The sequence below is a fragment of the Ochotona curzoniae genome, unplaced genomic scaffold, assembly GCF_017591425.1.
Source record: "Ochotona curzoniae isolate NIBS_2020 unplaced genomic scaffold, NIBS_Ocur_1.0 contig_1014, whole genome shotgun sequence".
NCBI classification, from domain to species: Eukaryota; Metazoa; Chordata; class Mammalia; order Lagomorpha; family Ochotonidae; genus Ochotona; species Ochotona curzoniae.
Window position 1 is genome coordinate 46548172 of NW_024464920.1, and position 14348 is coordinate 46562519.

The 14348-nt window shown below is 59.0% G+C and overlaps 2 protein-coding genes across 2 annotated transcripts; one reads left to right on the forward strand and one right to left on the reverse strand.

The window, feature by feature from the left end:
• The first annotated feature begins 4650 nt into the window (after positions 1–4650).
• CDC42EP1 (CDC42 effector protein 1) lies at positions 4651–7113 on the forward strand. Its single transcript, XM_040991102.1, has 2 exons — positions 4651–5116; positions 5984–7113. The coding sequence occupies exons 1-2, from the start codon at positions 4651–4653 to the stop codon at positions 6667–6669; spliced, it is 1152 nt and encodes a 383-aa protein (XP_040847036.1). The 3' UTR covers positions 6670–7113.
• Positions 7114–7531: 418 nt separating this feature from the next.
• LGALS2 (galectin 2) lies at positions 7532–10928 on the reverse strand. Its single transcript, XM_040991115.1, has 4 exons — positions 10821–10928; positions 8881–8963; positions 7904–8063; positions 7532–7804 (listed from the first exon to the last, which is right to left on the reverse strand). Exons 1-4 carry the CDS (start codon positions 10824–10826, stop codon positions 7658–7660), a joined length of 396 nt encoding a protein of 131 aa, XP_040847049.1. The 5' UTR covers positions 10827–10928; the 3' UTR covers positions 7532–7657.
• Between the last annotated feature and the right edge of the window lie 3420 nt (positions 10929–14348).

Consider the following 14348-nt stretch of genomic DNA (forward strand, 5'->3'; position numbering starts at 1 on the left):
TCTGAATCCCGCCTCCTGGATGCCCCAAGGCCCTCAGGGGAGCGGTATGGAGGGCCCAGATGCAAGATTATCAAACCCAGGGCTCCAACGCCATGCAGGGAGCAGGAGGGAAGAGGCTGGCGGCGGGAAGGCCCGAGTCGCCTCCCCCGGGCTGCCCGCACATTCCCGGCTAGCCCTGCCCCGGGCGGTAGGCAGAAGCCTGGCCCGGAGCCCCCGTCGCGCCCCTGCAAGCTCTCGGTGCGCCGTGGACAGCACCCGGGAGGTGGGCCGGCCCGGCCCGCCGGGCAGAGGGGAGGGGAGTCGAGGGGAGGGAAGGAGAGGGGAGGGCGGGGAGGCCACGCGCCCACACCCCGCCCCCGCCCCCGGATCCAGCCCGCCGAGCCCGCGGCCAGGGCGGCGCAGACCGGCCCGGCGACTCTCGCAGGCGGCGCGCTGGGACGCGCAACCACCGCGGCCCAAGACGAGTCCGTGCGCCCCGGGCGCTCGCCGAGACCAGGTAATCGAGGCTGACCAGGTTGGGCGCGGACACGGGGCGGGGTCCGCGGCGCTCCCCCTACCCTAACCCCAACACCGCCCTCGGGACTCCGCACCCTTCTGGGGTCTTCGGGAGGCCCAAGGGGAGGGTCTGGGCCCTCAAAAAGCGATGGGTGCCAGCAGGAAGGCCCGGAGCGCCGCGGCGCGGGCGGACGCGCTCCGAGTCTTTGCGCTGTTGGGTGAAGTCCCGCGCGGGCGATCGAGCGCCCAGGCGGCGGCGGCGGCTGAGCCAGGAGCGCTCCCGCGAGTAGAGGCGCGGGGCCCAGATCGTCTGCGCTCCTTCCTGCGCTGGGACCCGGAGGGGGCGATTGGCAGAACGTGGGGCCCCGCGACGGGGGCCCGACGCCGAAAGCGGGAAATGGCGAGGACTGGGCCCCGGGCCGGGGTTGGCGTGGTGGGAGGGGAGTGGACCAGGCACCCTGCCCCCTCCCCGGCCGCCGCATTCCAAGCTGGAGCCACAGATGAGGTCATCCCGTCCGGTTCCCCCTCCGGCCACGACAGCCGGCTGTCCCCTTCCTCAGAGCAGAGACCCTCCGCCTCCTGCCTTCCCTCGTCCCCTAGAGGCTGAAAAGTCCTTTCCCGGATTTCAGGCTTGGCTGTCCTCCAGACCGCTCTGTCCTTGCCCCAGCTGTGAGAAACCCGCCAAGTTTGAAGCCCATTTTCCAGACCTGGAGACTGAGGCTCAGAGAGATGTAGGAACAGGCCTGGAGACCACAGCATGGCGCTGGCACCTGAGACCCAGCCAGCATATGCTCCTCGGGCTGACTGAGTTCTAACCTGGGGCGGTTGGGGTGCAGGTGCCAATTTTCCCTTCCCCCTGGGGCTCCTTATTGGCACCCAGGACTCCCTCCTCCTTCCCCCGCCCCCCGCCTTCCCCACCCAGAACTGAGTCCCCGCAGCGGGAATGCCAGGACCCACCCCCCTTTCCGGCCAGGAAGACTGTCCTGTCCAGCCACTTCCCGGCCCCAGGAGTTAAATCCTTGCCCCAGAAAGCACAGCAGGTTTGGGACAAGTGACCTCCCTGACACAGGGGACCTGCCACGCGCAGGGAAGGTGCCACCCAGCTGCACGCCAGCAGCCATGTGCACACGAGCAGTGGCTCTGGGCATGAGACGTGGCACTGGTCAGGGACACAGCCATGTGCCTGTCACCTCTGGGTGAGCATGAAGCGCTGGGGCCACCAACACCTGGGTCAGCTCATCGATACTCCTCCCCTCCCCTCACCTCCTCCACAGTGGCCTCTGTTGGCCCCTCCTCACCCCCCCCCCAGCACCTGCCCTTGCTGGTCTTAACACCACACCCAGCCCTGGCTGTGCCCACAGGGTAGATGCTAGGACACCAGCTCGTGCCTGGTTGCAGGTACTGATCTGCAGAGCCATGTCCCCTATCCCCCAGGACTGCCCCCTCCCCATCTGTCACCTGTGCCCCTGCGGTCACCACCCCACCCCTGGGGCGTTGATTGTTCATGTAAGAGGCCTCAGTGGGCTCCTGGGCAGATAGCATGTAGCCCTATTGACCCAGGGTAACTCAGTCTCTTTGCTGAGGCTTTGTTTTCTCATCTGTAAAATGGGTGCTGTGGGCTTTTCCAGGCAGAATTCCCAGACTGAGGAGGAGAAAGGGAAGCCTGCACTGGGACAGCCAACACCTAGCTTCCTTCTGTGCCAGGTGGGCACCCATGAAGGTCAGCAATAGCTCCACAGCCAGCTGCCACCAAGGGTCTCCATCGAGAGTAAGGCGTTGGATTGGAAGCCAGGGCTGTGCTGCCCCAGGGTCTGAGGGTTTGCTGAAAATACAGCATCCTGTCCCCCACCTCAGAGGAACCCTAATGCCCTAGGCTGAGGGCTGTGCAGGTAGGGTTACCCTTGGGAAGTGCCAGGAGACACCAAGGAGGTGGGACACCAGGGAGGACGCAGGTCTGCCCACCCGTGGGTAAGCTTGGGGTTCAGCAGAGGCCAGAGCCCCTTTTGCTGGGAGGGAAGTAATCAGGGAGTTGGGGTGACAGTGAGGTAGGTGTGCCCCTAAGGCCGGCAGGGGGTGGGTCCCCATGGAACTGGCACCCTCCAGCCATACTCTGGCTCACTCCCCTAGAGGGGACTCAAGCCCCACCCCCGACCCTACAACCAGGTACCAGCCCCCTAACCTTGGACAAGACCCTCCCCATGGCATGGCCTGACCCTCCGGCTCCGCAAAGTGACATCATGTCCCGGCCAGCCAACTGCAGCATGCCTGGTGACTTCAGTAAACATTGCAGAGGGCATGGCAGTGCCTGGGGTGCCAGGGGGAGGGTGCCCCCCAGGGGGAGGAGTTAGTGATGGAGGAGGGGAAGGGAATGCAATGGAGAAACAAAGCAAGCTTTGTCCCCACGTGCCACCTCCTTCGTTGTTATCTTGTTATTGAACCTGTTCTGAATTTCAAATCACTTTCAGAGGGCAGAGTTGAGATGTTCAGGCTGTGAGGGGGCAGTCAGTCCTTACAATCGTACATATATAAAAGAAATTAAAAGGGGAAGTTTGTATGTGTGCTCCAGCCCAGGTGCGGATCCCCTGCCTGGGGTCACACTGCAAGGACAGCACGTCCCTGCTCTCTGGGAAGGTGACCTGTTGGCCCAAGGCTTATCACCAAGCTCTCCTGTGATTGAGCTGGCCTGGGTCCAGTCCTGGGCACACGCAGAATGCAGGCTGGCTGTGAGGAAGAGGGCGGGCATGGGCTGGTTAGCTCTAGGCAGCTGTCCCTGCCCTCAGAGCCCAATCCGAGCGGGCATGCACGGGCTTCAGTGTGTTCAAGAACTGACTAGCTCTCGCCATGCAACCCAGAGCGGGCCCAGCCCCCCTGAGCCCCACGAGCCAGAGCTCGGGCTGTGGGTAGCTGACACTTGTTCTGGGATGTTCGGAGAGCAGAGGGGCAGAGGGAGAGATGCTGCGGGGAGTGGGTGGGAGGTGAAGTGGGAGAAAGGGGGCAGGGACAGCGCTGGGCACCTGGCAGCTTCTTCCGAAACCTGTTCCTACAGCGGCTGGATGGTGACCGAGTCCCTGGTTGCCTTCTCAGGGCCTTGACTACAGCAGGAGTGCAGGGGCAGCTGGAAAGAGCCACTTTGACCGCAGGATCCTTCTTCCAGGAAGCACCTTGAAGGCGGGAGGGCGTGCTGGCGCCTCTGGCTGGCTCTGAACATGACAGCTGTTCCCAAAGTTCTGGCCGGCACCGCCTCTCTCCTGGCTGCTGCAGTTAGGAGAGGTTTTTTATTGTTGTTGTTATTGTTCATATTGATTTTATTTTTATTTCAAAGGCAGAGCTACAGAGAGGAGGAAAGACAGAGAGAGGCTTCCTTCCATGGGTTCACCCCCACCTCCAAAATGGCTACAACGGCTGGAACTGGGCCAGGCTGAAGCCAGGAGCCAGGAGCTTCTTCCGCGTCTCCCACATGGGTACAGGGACCCAAGGCCTTAAGCCATCCTTTGCTGCTTGCCCAGACACGTTAATAGGAAGCTGGATGGGAAGTGGCACAGCCGGGACTTGAACCAGTGCCCATATGGGATGCTGGCGCCACAGGCAGAGGCTTAACCTACTACATAGCCTGCCACCATGGCAGAGGTGGAAGAGGTTTTTCCGTGCAGCCTTGGGAGTGTCCCTTCCAGCTCCACATGCCTCCATTTCCCTCCTCTGGGTGTCCCATCTGAAGAGCGGGGCTGGGTGGCTTCTGGTGGCCCTTCAGTCAGTACCCACTTAGCAGCAGCTACAGCTCTGGTTTGCAACACCATCAAGCCGCCTTGTGATTCCAGAACTTTCTCTGTACAGATGGGGCCTGGGGCCGGCATGTATGTAGGCCTTGGACAGCAGACGGTGTTCTGGCCCAGGACTGCAGTGGTGTCGCTTCCTGCAGTGTCACTTGGCATGACTCACTCTTCCCTCTGTCCCTTCAGGAGAGGAGCCGACGCCCTGGCCGGCATGTGCAGCGGCTTCCACGGACCTGGGAACCAGGCCCAGCAAGGTGCAGCCATGAACCTCGGCCGGCCTCAGCCTCTGGGACCAGCACCTTAGGAGAGCCCAGAGGGGTACGCTGAACCCCCCGACGCCTCCATTCCAAGGCCCAGCAGTGGTGAGCACCAGCAAGCTGACCCAATGCCCGGTCCTCAGGGGGCCGAAGGAGCCCCTGCCATGAGCCTGGGCAAGCTGTCGCCCATGGGCTGGGTGTCCAGCTCGCAAAGCAAGCGGCGACTGACTGCGGACATGATCAGCCCACCACTCGGGGACTTCCGCCACACCATGCACGTGGGGCGCGGTGGGGACGTCTTCGGCGACACCTCCTTCCTCAGCAACCACGGCGGCACCGGGAACACCCACCGCTCACCCCGGAGCTTCCTGGCCAAGAAGCTGCAGCAGGTGCGGAGGGTCGGGGCACCGCCCCGCCGGCGCACAGCCTCCCCGGCCACACCCTCGCCGGCCCCGCCCGCCATCTCACCCATCATCAAGAACGCCATCTCTCTGCCGCAGCTCAACCAGGCTGCCTATGACAGCCTGGTGGTGAGCAGGTTTGCCTTCGATGGTGACAGCCCCACCGACTCTCCGGACAGCCGCTCTGCTTACGGTGAGGGCTGGGCCTGTCTGCCTGGGTGGCAGACACGCTGAGGGGGAGAGGGAGGGCACAGGATTGGAGTTCCTTGCTTGCCGCCCAGGGCCGGCCTTCTGCTGGGCCAATTGACCTTGCCTGCCTCCTGCAGCCGTCGCTACCCTTCTTCGGAGCGACAGATGGGAGGAACCCGGTAGGATTTCTGCCAGGCCATAGCCATGAGCTATGCCCATGTGAAAAACCCCTTGGCGTTGTGACTGACATGCACTTGGGTCATCTGTAGACGAGGGACCAGCACACAGTAGGGTGTCTGAGCAGTTCTTATTTGCTCCAACTTTGGCAAATTCACACCCATGTGAGCCAGGTGCCCAGCCTGCAACTTGGGAACTGGGGGACCCTGCTGCCACCTGGTGGTCATTCCGTGCCTTGCAGCTATGGTTCCCTCCTTGCCTTAGTGGAAGTTCCGCCCTTGAACCCCACTTTGGACCCTGTGGGATTCCAGGCCTGCAAGTCTGATTTATGCACAGTCTGACCATGGCCTTGAGCTATGATTTTGCTTATAGCCGTTGGCCCAGGGGGCTGAGTCAGCCAATCACAGTAGCACCATGTTCGGCTCTGACCATGGGACTGTGACCTTGGGAAACCAGTCCTCAACCAGTGCAGGTGAACCTGACTTCCCGAGGTGCCAAGTGGGCACAAGCATTAGGACCATTTTTGGTTCTCAGGGTTGCTGAGGGGAGCCCAGGAAAGACCATGATTCTTGCCATTTTGAAGACAGCAGAAGCAAGGCCAGAGAGCCAGCTGGGGTTGGCTCTGGCTCTCCTGGGCTCTGTCCCTGGCTGGAGGCCCCCCAGCTCTGACTCTGCTCCCCGTTCCCTCTTCTAGGCACAGACTCCGGCTTCTGCACTATCTCCCGACTGCCCCGCTCTGACAAGCCTCACGACCGAGAGCGGGACCGTGATTGTGACCGCAACCAAGACCGCAACCGGGACCGCAACCGAGATGGGTCCTTCCCTGGCGAGCCTGAGCTCCGCCGCTCCGATTCTCTCTTGTCCTTCCGCCTTGACCTTGACCTTGGACCTTCCCTCCTCAGTGAGCTGCTTGGAGTCATGAGCCTCTCAGAAGCCCCTGCAGCTGAGACCCCAACCCCATCTGCAAACCCCCCAGCCCCTCCTCCAAGCTCCCCAGCCCCTCCTTCAAGCTCCCCAGTGCCTGCCTCCAGCCCCTCACCGCATGGACACTGCCCCAATGGGGTAACTGCTGGCTTGGGCCCAGTGGCTGAGGTGCGGGCTGGCCCAGTGGGGGAAGGTCCCCGAGAACCTGCTGATGCCACCATAGCCCTGGGCAGGCACTGGGGAGCCAGCTGGAGGGGCAGCCGCCACTACACAGAGGTGGATGCCCGGCGGGAGCTGGTAGGGGTGCTGCCCCAGGCTCGGGCCTCCTGGGAGAGCCTGGATGAAGAGTGGGGCCCTCCCTGGGCAGGCAACAGGACCCCCGTGCCCAGCACAGTGCAAGCAAACACCTTTGGGTTTGCTGACGCTGAAGAGGAAGATGATGAGGTGAAGGTGTGAGGGTGGGGGTCTCAGGACCACACCCACCCCTCACCCCCCACCCCGAGGTGGCTCCTGCAGGGATGGAAGATCCCACGCTGCCCCCACACGCTTTCACATCTCTGCCAGCTGGGCATGGGAGAGAGGCAAAGGACATTGTGTGGGCCCAGGATCTGGCTCTCCTGTCGGCCCTACAGGGCTCACCTGCTTCCCCGCAAGGCCCCTGCTTATGCCCACACATCCAGCTAGAGGGCCCAACCTCACAAAGGGAACTGCCCCTCCACCTGTGGGGTGGGTAGGGAGAGCAGCTTGCAGAGCCCTCCCTTCTCTCCCACAGGGAATGCCCCAGGAGGGTCCCCACTGCCCCCAGCTTCCTTGCCCACCTCCTCCCTGAAACCTGAGAGAATGGTCAGGTACCACCTCGTGGAAGGGGGGCCGGCAGAAGGGGAAGCAACTCCCTCCGGTGTACCCCAGCCCCACCTCCAAGGCCTGATTAAAAATGTTTTGAGGAAAGTGTTCTGGAGACATCTTTGGAGAGAGGGCTGTAGCTGGGAGAAGGACCCCGCAACCCTCCCTCCAGGCCCCTAGCCAGGGGAGGGCAGCAGGGCGGGAGGCCCTAGGCAGAGGCAAGCAGAGGTAATGAGTAACCTGACTGGAATGCCCAAGATAAGAGGGCCAGGTGGGAGCCCTTATCTGTAGTTCCGTGAGCAGCCCAGGGACCAGGTGCCTGGAGCCAATGTCTGCGCCAGCATCCCACGGGCCTTGGCATTCACTGCTCTGGTCCTAGCGGCCAGGGAGGCATGACCCAGGGCACAGCCCCGTTCCTTGGGCCTGAATGTCTTCCATGTCCGGGAGCACAGAGACCCACAACACTCTCCCAGGGTTCCTGGGTACAAGCAAGCTCCTTTATTTGTGGCTTTGAGGGTGGGGGTGCAGGGGGTGCAGACCCTGCAGTGACCTGGAAGGCTCAGGTTTGGCTGAACCCAGCCTAGGGGACAGAGGGCATTTTTTATTCAAATTTGATGGAAGAGACACGGAGCCCACCATGCACGGCCAGGTAGTTCAGCTGGCTGTGGCCCAGCCTGTTGGGAAAGATCACCTCGTGCCCATCTGGCAGCTTCACCTTGAACTTGTCGCCTTCAAAGGTGACTGTGAACTACAGAAGGAGATGGAGGGGAGCGGTCAGGGAGGCTGCAGGGGCCTGGGAAGGGGTGGAGCCAGTGTCCAGGCTGGGCTTTCTTCCCTTGGACCTCACCTTGACCTCTGAGCCAGGGCCGAAGCCCAGGTGACTTTCCCGTTGCTCTTTTCCCCATTTGCCGCCGTCCTTGGAGTTGCACACGATGGTGGACTCCTTGAAGCGCGGGTTGAAATGCATGCACAGCGTGTCGGCCTCCTGGCCCAAGTTAATTATGAAGCTGCAGGGGAAGGGGGCACAAGGGGCACGTGTGATTCCTAGCGGCCAGGCTCAGTGGGTAGGAGAGCATGGGCAGAGGCTCTTGGACGGGCACAGGCTGGGGGGAGTAGCCAAGGAAAGCTGTGTGCATGTGTCTTAGGCCAAGGACGTGGCCACCAAGTGAACATCCACAAATGGGGATGTCCATCTCTTGGACAAACTGGCTCTCCTGGGGTAGTGGAAGAAAGCCTGTGGGCTGTGGCCATCCACGCGCGGGAGTCGGCGCCCATGTTGCAGGGGCCTCTGAGAACAGATTCTGCTCCTGGGGTCTGCCTCTGAGGGCATCTTGGACCAGGGAATCTGGCATTTCTGTGAACTTGAAGACCCACAGAAGTTGCTCTTCTCTTGGCTACCACCCCACAACCTGGGGTGATCTGCCTCCTCCCCAGCAGAAAGGGAAGGGAAAGCAGTTCCTAACCACCACCCACCCCCACGGTGGCAACCCTGAGATTGCCTTGCCCAGCTGGACTCCAGTGGCTCTGGCCAACAGGACATAAGTGAGGTCGCCTGGTGCCCCCTGGTGGCTGCCCAGGGCTTAGCGCTCAGCACAGTCCATTATGGTATGGGTTCCCAAGGGGTGACACGTTCCCCCAGGGGTGGCTGCTGGAGCCAAGAAGCAGAGCAGGTGGTGTCAGCTCCATGCCAATGGAGGTTGGGGCAAGGTGGGTACTATCATGAGGCAGCAGGAATATGTGGGAGGGGTGCAGGATGTTAAAAAAGAAAAAAGACTCCTGGGTCAGCACGTGACCCCACCTCCCCGTCGGCCCCAACCTGCTCACCCGTCGCTGCTTTCATGGATCTTGCCCTTGAGCTTCAAGGAGGTGCCCTCCTTCAAGTCCAGGTTCGTCATTTCAAACTTCGTCTGTGGTGACAGAGAGGCCCGCTGCTGGAGCTCCCCACAGCGCCCAGCCCCTGACTGCTAGGACAGGAGCCGGCCGGCACCCTCCCCACTTCCCGCTCTATCCGGTCCCCTGCAGGCCCTGGGTTGAGAAGACCGAGGGCCTCCCACAGGCCCTGTCACTACAAGCACTCATGACCATCTGTGCCTCAATTTCCCCACCAGCTCCAGGCTTCTATACGGCAGAGACGTCCTTCACCCACCCTGTGGTGAACGGGCTGGTCTCCAGGCTGGGTTTTCCAAGCTCATCACCCAAGACTCAGAAAATGCCCAGGCTGGAGGGCGAGGGACTGGGCTGAGAAGGACACAACCAGCCCCAAAGGTTCAGAGCGGGCTCACAAGTTGGTATCCATGGTACTGGCTGGATGCACGCCTGGAAGCCAGACACACGGACCACGGGCATGCTTCTCCAGGCTGTGACCCAGGCTGTGACCCAGGCTGTCACCCAGGCTGTGACCCAGGCTGTGACCCAGGGAAGACCGTCGGGGTCCCCCTGAGGGATGTAGATGTGTCCCCCCAGCCCTGTACACACACTCATACTTAATGGCAGATAACAGGTGATGGCACCGTGCTCCTCCCGGTCCCCTGTCCTCCCCCAAGATGGGGACGGGGGCAAACACTGACTGCTGTGCACTCTTGGCTGCCACGGAAGCACCCAAACCCCAGGGACAGGAACAAGAGGCGGGCAGTGCTGGGCATGCACCTGGACTGACCCGGATGTGGAAGGGTGTGGACCGAGAGGGAGGCAGAGCTGGGACCAGGGTGAAGGAGGAGTCGAGGGGCCAGGGCCTATTCCTGGCTCTACCCCTAACTGGCTGAGAGTGACCGGGGGCCACTCTGTAATAGAAGGGGTCTGGATTGTGGTCTCAGAGAAGGAGAGAAAAAGAGGTAGGGTAGGATGAAACACGGGAGGGTTCCTGGGGCCACACAGCCCTCACTGGGAGCAGGGGTGAGGCCTTCCATGCAGGGTCCACCAGCCATGGCCACGCCCCGCTCCCACTCAGCATGAATACCTTTACAAACGCAATCAGGTTAAAGGCCTGGTTTCGGGCAGGGGGACCTCCAAATGCAGTGTGGCTGCATGGAATTCTGCTAAGCTGAGCTCTCCAGGCTCAGAGATGAAAGTGGAGCCGAAGAGACGCAGCTAGTCCCGGAAGTTTAGAGACGCCAAGAAGGACCCAGTTAGTCACTACAACAAGCTGAAAGGGACAAGGAAGGCCCCTTCCCATCCTAGGGGACCCCGAGAGCAAACTGGCCCTCACTCTGACCGCTCAACTCCAGAAACATGGGAGAGCAAGCTTTGACTATTCAGCTCCACGTGGCTGCGAGGGTTTATGGGAATGAAGCACCTGCTAGCCCACAGAGGATGCTTTGTGCTTCTGCCCCACGGGCATGGGGCAGGCCAGGGCTCCAGTGGGCACACAGCAAGCCCAGTGGGGCACAGCCAAAGAGGAACTCCCAGGAGCAGGGGGAGGGGCTCCCTGACTGTAGCTCAGCCCCTGTAGTTCCCAGGGTATGCTTTCGGGTCACTGAAATCTGGGCTTCAGTCCATTCAGCGTTATCAAGAGCTATGGATATTAGCAGCCTATTATTATTATGATTAAGAAAAAGGTAAAGACAGAGAGGGGAAGAGGCAGGCTCAGGCTCCTGTAGGAGAATGCTGGCAGAGAGAGTGAAGAACCAAGTCCCCCACTATGCAGATAGGGAAACTGAGGCAAGATGGGGGCAACAAGCTGCCCTCCCTCAACGTACATAGCCCTCAAGTCAGGCAAAGCCACAGAAGGACAGAGGGCAGTGGGCAGGGGGTGCTGATGTCCTCACCGACATGGTGACGGCTCCCCGAGACAGCGATGGCTCCTGGTGGCAGCTCCTGGTGACAGACAGCTCCTGTGTTCCGGCCGCGCGTCTCTGGCCACGGTTATATCTCAGGATATTACACATTAACTCTCCTAGACCGTAAATGAGGACTTTGGCCCCTCCCAGCGGTCAGCTGCCTGTGCCACCAGAAGAGCCGGCTGAGGACCCCTCTTTTCCTTGCCTCACTGTCCCCCTCTCCAGCTCACAATGTTCTCCTTGTCTCTCTGCAGCCCGGCCTCCCCAGGGACCTAGGTGAGGTCTGCCCTTGAACAGACCACAGCCCCGTGGGCTCAGTGGTCTCCAACTCCCACAAAGAGAGCCTCATTTTAAATCTCTCAGCATCTCATGATTCTCTCTGAGGGTCCTTTTACTGCCCTCCACTCCACCGTTCTGTGATGGTACCAGTAGATTTTAAAAGCCATGCATGGTGGAGTCAAAGGAAACATCTAGAAGTTTCTAGAAGGGAGTGGGAGGAATGGGAATGGATTAGCTCTTGGTGTCTGTTGCTTGCGTGACTGACATGCTCCTGCAGCCAATTAGAGAAATTCGAGGAGAACAGGACTGGCCGCTCACAGCTCTGCCGCCTAAGTGTGCGACTCACTTCCTCTGCAGGTGTTTTTTGGGGTGGGGGGTCTCTGTCCTGGACACCCCTCTGGACCATCCCAAGTCCTGTTTTAATCAGGAAGCAATGAAACCCACACATCTATTTCTCAGAAGTGCACCTCAGTGGCTGGGAAATGCTGTTTCCTCCACCGAACAGTCACGTTCATTCTCAACATTTGCTGTTAAAAACATGTTGCCTTGAATCTCGGCACCCACAGAGTCACCGTCTCCTGACGGCTCATGTAGCACAGATGCCCAGAAGGAAAACTACTCTGGCACCACGTTTGATGAACCTGAACATTTTCCACCCAAGCTGGCAGTGGTCTGGCTGGGCAGGGCCCATGGGCAGCCAGCCCCACCCGTACCTTCTGGTGCCAGGAGCCAGCAGGTGGCTTACTGCCCATTGCTCAAACACAGGACACAACCTCCAGTGCCCCAGCACCCCTAGCAGCAACGATTTCCTCATTTTATCCACAAAGAAATCGATCCCTTCTGGGCCTTTCTATCAGCGCCCTGGCAGAGCCCAGGGAGATAAGGTATTATAAAGTGTGTTCTCACGGTCAGCGATCATACTTTTTCTGATGGTGGGAGCCGGCTGCAAGCATTAGAAGGCTGTAGAGCAGGAAAACAAGAGCTGCAGCATTCATGTGTCTCAACAGAACATTAAAAGGATATGTGGCCCCACGTGGCATTTGGGTACTTGTATACCTGCATGTTTGTCCTCCCTGCACGATCTTAAAAAGCCAGAGAGCATTTGGCTTTGTGATGAGCACGCTGCCTGCATGCCATGTCAGAGGGCCTGGCTCCGTTCCCGGTCCTAGCTTCCTCTTAACACAGATCCTGGGAGGCAGCAGGTAAGAGAGGGTTCAAGTATTTGGGTCCCGGCCACCCATGTGGGAGCCCTGGGTGAAGCTGCCTGCTCCCAACCATTGCCAAGTATTTCCGGAGTGAATCAACAGGTGGGAGCTGCCCTCCCCTCCCCTTTTCTGTTGCTCACTCTCAAATAAATTTTTTTTTTACAAACTATAAAGAGATCACTATAAAAATCCCTGAACTTGTTTCTTTGCATATATTTTTAAAGATTGATTGGTTGATTTTTACTCGAAAGGCAGATGTCCCAGACCCCAAGATGGCCCTTAGAGAGCCATATTCCCTGACCTGTGTGGGACTCTGGGAGGCCAAAGAGGCCATGCCACAGGGCAGCTGTGACAAACGTGCTGGAGGGGGGTGCCCCACTAAGTGCCAGAGAGGGTCTCACCTAGCACACCTGACTTTATCCAAACCTGCAGGATGCCCCCATCTCAGCTGAACGGTCAAGAGGCCCTGTCCAGGGTCCAGGTGATCATTAGAGAGCAATTCCTTAGACTTTCCTTCCCGGTGGAGGGCTTCAGAGAGCCCAGGAAGAAGGGGGTGGTTTCCAAGGTGCAATTCCTAGGCTTGAATCTACCACTTGCTGCTGTGTGACCAGGGCTCCCTTATCAGGCTCCCTGAGCCCGACTCCTCCCACAGAAACGGAACACAGGCGTTGCGGGAACAAAGGAGATAAAGGCTGGCACTTCGCCTGCTACTTAATCACCATTAATTGCCCATTAATTGCTCTGCAGCCTGGAGTCTCACCTGTTAGGTAGGTGGGGTCCTCTTGCCCCACCTGCGGGGGCCCCACAGGGCTTTCTGTGCCTTGGTCAGCTCCTGCCACCTTTGCCAAGGGTCTGGAAATGGAAGTACAGCTAGGTTTGTGTTGGTGCGAGAAAAGCTTAGCATCCCGGTATCTTTTTTTTCTTAAATACGTCTTTTCCATGAGCTTCACGAAGACCTGTTTTGTGCACCAACCTAAGCGACTTTTCAATCCATAGTTCACACGTTTCCCAAGCTGCCAAGTACACAGTCCTTACCGTAAACCCGTGCACATGAGTAACTGTGACTTACAACAGCAGTGTGAAAACATCTCTCTCCTCCTAAAGGTTTATTCTTTCCCTCCTGATTCTAGCTCAATGGAAATATTTCCGTGCCTTGGGCCCAAAGCATCACCAGAGCAGAGCCATGGTGGTCGGTGGCTGGGCGACCTTGGCCCTGGCTTCCGGGAGCTCCCACCCACCTCCCTCTTCCACACCTTCGAGAGCATGTGGGTGACTGTGGAGCCTGGCTCTGCCACCTGCAAGCTGAGTGGCCACAACAGGTCATGGTCGACCTCCTTATAAGTTACAAGTTTCCTTATAAAAGAGACCTAAAAGTACCCTCTTCCTGGGCTGGGCGTGAGAATGATTTTTTGAATTTTAATCCATATTGTAAATATGGCATTTTATAGATGTAATAACTACTATCTGCCTTCCTCTACAGGAACTTTTACAAAATTAATTTCTATATTAAAAAAAAAATTTTCGGCCCTGGCGTGACAGTGTAGTGGTTAAAGTACTCACCCTGCATGTGCTGAAATCCCATGTGGGCGCTGGTTCTAGTCCTGGCTGCCCTGCTTCCCATCCAGCTCCCTGCTTGTGGCCTGGGAAAGCATTCAATGATGGCCCAAATCCTCGGTACCCTGCACCCGCGTGGGAGACCTGGAAAGAAGTTCCTGGCTCCTGGCTTCAGATAGGCACAGCACCGGCCATTGCAGCCACTTGGGGAATGACTCAGTGGACGGAAGATCTTCCTCTCTGTCTCTCCCCATCCTGTACATTTGCTTTTCCAATAAAATAAATAAATCTTTTTAAAAATTACGGTTTCTCTGGAACTCAGAATAGTGCCTTCTTTGTATTGCTTTTCTTTTTAAGTCCCCCAAATTTTGAGGTCAAGTTCCCCACTCTGGTCCCAAGGGTTCCTAGCCCTGGTTCAGGTGGTTTCTGGGGTAGTTTGGGGAGTGGAGAGGTCCCCCTGCTGGCCACTAAGAGAACA